Source organism: Grampus griseus (genome assembly GCF_964374135.1).
Source record: "Grampus griseus genome assembly, chromosome: 6".
NCBI classification, from domain to species: Eukaryota; Metazoa; Chordata; class Mammalia; order Artiodactyla; family Delphinidae; genus Grampus; species Grampus griseus.
The window spans coordinates 4,140,023-4,143,655 of record NC_139000.1 but is presented as its reverse complement, the minus strand read 5'-3'; the positions used below and the strand labels follow the sequence as shown (position 1 = coordinate 4,143,655).

The 3,633-nt window shown below is 53.0% G+C and overlaps 1 protein-coding gene across 1 annotated transcript in view; it reads left to right on the top strand.

The window, feature by feature from the left end:
• Window positions 1-2,608: 2,608 nt before the first annotated feature.
• The window catches only part of CFAP77 (cilia and flagella associated protein 77), a gene marked incomplete at its 3' end in the record, with an annotated part of 134,199 nt that continues 133,174 nt past the window's right edge, over window positions 2,609-3,633 (top strand). The window contains exon 1 of the mRNA XM_082657516.1: window positions 2,609-2,907. Coding sequence (XP_082513642.1) covers window positions 2,716-2,907 — 192 coding nt within the window. The 5' untranslated portion in view covers window positions 2,609-2,715. The remainder of the gene's footprint in view (window positions 2,908-3,633) is intronic.

Genomic DNA, 3,633 nt, shown 5'->3' with positions numbered 1-3,633 from the left:
TGGTGTCGTGAAAGCGGAAGTGGCTCGCGCCACTTCCGTCCCGCCCCCCTTCGGCATCGCGCTGCCGTAGCCGCTCGCTGGCTGTGGGGCTGTGACTCGCGTCGTTTTCTGCCCAGTTTGTTCCCGGGCTTGTTGCGAGTGGGGTGGGACAGGGTAGAGCGTGATCCTAAAACTAAGAAAGTGGGACAGAGCCCTTCCGCCGACTTGCTCATTCATGCCATTTATTCAACAGTTTTTTTTGCTGAGGTCCGTCTGCAGTCCAGGAGTGAACAAGATGCTGAGGGCTAACCTGAGGAAGACAGAAAACAAACTAATCAACCAAGATAATTTCAGATTATCCTTTAAGGAAAATAGATCAGGGTAATGTGATGGGGAGCGACTAGGGACAGTGAGAGCTAGGTTAGATAGTAAGGAAGGCTCTTTGACGAGTGACAGTTGAGTTCTAAATGAAAAGGGTGAACAAAAATCGATGGAAGAGTGTTCCAGGCTGGGAGCAAATCCAGAAGCCCTGAACTTGGTTGCTGGAGGAACTGAAACTCCCGCCAGGGTAGCGGGAGCGCCGTGAGTGACGGGGACAGAGGTAAGGGGTGAAGGCAGGGGTTGGCAGGGGCTCAGTGGTGCGGAGTCTACTGCCCATTGAACTTAGGTGGAGGTTAGAGGCAGAAGAAGCCTTGAAGATCTATTCCGATTCTCCCATTTCCACTGAGTCCTGAAGAAACTTAGCTTATGATTAAAAGTAAAGCTTTAAGCAGGCCATCAAGTCGAGGCCAGTATACATGCCCCTCAAACTTTTAGTCTTACTGCATAGTGAACACAATCACACCAGCAAAGAGATTTCTCATGGAATCCTGTAATCACCCCCTGTTGTAGGAAATCTTTCTTAGGTAATATCAGCCTTACTTTGTGGATGAGAAAACTAGGGCCTCGTGTAATTTGTCACAGGGGAACTTATGTGGCCCCAGCTAGGATTCAACCCTGTGATCTTTCCACTACTCCAGTATCCTGCGCCTCGCTGCACCACCTCGCTTCCTCTGTGTGAGCTGCCAAGCAGCTTTGATTAAAAAGTGCACAGCGCGCATTTATGGGAAAGTCTGAAAGTGAAGCAGACGAGAGAAACCATAAAGCGTACATCATACACCTGTCACCACCCAAGGGCCGCTTCAGGCCTTGGATGGACAGTGGGGAGTCTGTCTGATTTGCTCTGGAAAGGTAATGCTGGTGTTGTCCACTGTGGCTGTGCAAGGCCTTGAAGTGCAGGTGTGTTGTCTGTGCACCTTCTCTGTGGTGAACCCCTTACCCAGAGCCTTGTGGATATTTGCACATTTAATGACGATGATAATGATGGGTGAATGACCGCACTAAAGGCTGGGACTAGAAGGCAGACTAGGGATCGTCCAGGCTAGTGGTTCCCAAAACACTGCACCAATCACTCGGGAAGCTCTTAAAACGTGCAGATTTCCAACTTTGCATACAGACTGCATATCAGGCACCATTATTGTATCACGTTAAAATCCATAGACATCATAGCATTGTAGTTCTGTATGAGGATGTCCTTGTTCCTGGCAGATACATGTATTTAGGGTCAGATATGATACTGTCTGCAGATCTTTTCAAAATGGTTTAGCAATGTGTATGCGTGCATGTTCACACACACACACACGCACAGAAAGTAAACGTGGCAAATACTAAGGACCAGTCAATCTAGGTGAAGTCCATATGGGTTTTCATTGTACTCTTCTTTCAAAGTTTCCATAGCTTTGAACTTAAAAAAAAATCCAAAGGGGAAGAAGGATTAAAATACAGATTCTCAGATCCCATTTCCAGATATTCTGATTCAGTGAATCTGTATTTTGCAACTTCCCTTTACTCTGTTGCACAAAGTTGGGTACCATTGATTTCATTCAACTCTAGACTTTCCCCCCTACCCACTTCACAGAAGAAAACACTGAAGACCCAAAAGGTGACTAATTTGAGATTACCCAGTGGATTAGCAGTAACGTCAGGCTTGGAATGTGGATTTCTATTTCATTCTGAAACACGTAACGCTCTGCCCCGGGCTGTGTGTGTGTGTGTGTGTGTGTGTGTGTGTGTGGTGTCTGTGTGGTGTGTGTGTGTGTGTGTGTGTGTGTGTGTGTGTGTGTGTGTGTCGTTGGGAGAAGTGGGAAGGGGCGGCGAGAGGGGTCGTGGTGAGTGGGGGGTGGGGTGGGTCTTTGACCTGGAAGTCAAGTGTAAATGGCCTTCTAGAACTCCGTCGCTTTTAACACAGCCCAGTGGTGATTCTTGGGTTTTTCTCAGGTCTACTTAAGAAAACTCGAAACACGTCCACTTAGATGGCCGCCAAAAAGTTTCCTGAAAGTAAATCGACCAGCCCTGTTCCTGTGCCCTTGGCGTCCTGTCGCCATGGAAACGGACGGTTCCATTCTTCCTCAAGGGGTGGTCTTGATTTTCTCTCCTTTTCGAATCCGCAGCGCGGCGCCCAGAAGACGCTCTCAGGAACCAGAGGGGCTTATGTAGGTCTTACTGCTCCTTGCAACGAGGGGGCTGCGCGAGGTGGGGGCGCCTCCCTCCGGAGGGAGCCCGGCGTCCGGTGTCCACCCCGGCGTCCGGGTGGTGCGTCCCGGGACTGGCAGAGGGCCCCTCGGAGTTCCGCACCGGCCCCCCACCTGAGAAGCGCGCTGGATCCAGCCGGCTGGCCGACTCCCCGTGACCCCCAGGATGCCAGAAGCCAGGACCTCCCGCCACGACCCCACGCGATGGAAGAAGAAGCCGCCGGTGCGCCGCACGGTCAGCCAGATCTGCCCACCCCCGCGGCGGCCCCTGACCGTGGCCGACATCCAACCGGGCATGGAGAACGAGAGGCTGGGGGTCGTGCGAGATTCCATGTTTCAGAACCCGCTCATCGTCAAGGTGAGCCGTCCCCACGCTCATCACCCTCTTGCGCTCGTCCCCTCACTGGGCACGCACGCGGCCGGGGGTTTCCCCCCGTCCTGCCCCGGCCCCACCGCTCCGCTCCGAGCCTGGCACTGGGAGCTCCAGCTCTGGTCCAGACAGACCTGGACCCCCGGGCGGTCACGGGCAGGCCGCATCGCCTCGCTGACCCTCAGTTTCCTCATCCTCAAAGTGGGATGATAATGGCACTCATTAAAGGGAGTGATTGGGAAGATTGCATAAGGTAATCCCTGCGAGTTGGCGGCTCTTTGCTTATGTATTCACGCAGGGTGAACCCACAGGGTGACAGACAGGTAGCAGCACCCAGACTGCGTCCTTACCACCTGCCAGCCCTCGCAGGGTGCAGGCCGCCTCTCCCGATTCCCCTGCACGCCTGGGCTGCTGTTATGTAGCAAGTGTCCTGTACGTCTCTTGGAAGCATCACTTCACACGCTAATTTCCACCCAATCATACTCTTAACCAGAATTACGACCCTGAGGCAAAAAGCGCGAATCTCTGCCCCAGGGGTCCCACAGGCACAAACGAGCGAGGGAGCCGCGGTTTCCAACTAGGTCGCCTTCTCTTTGATCGCACGCTCCCTTACATTAGTTACGTTTCGGGACTGGTGTTCACCCAACGCTGGCGTGGCATCAACGCGCCTTTCCGGGGCCCCAGGATAGGTCAAGTTGAAGTTTGGCGCTTGGG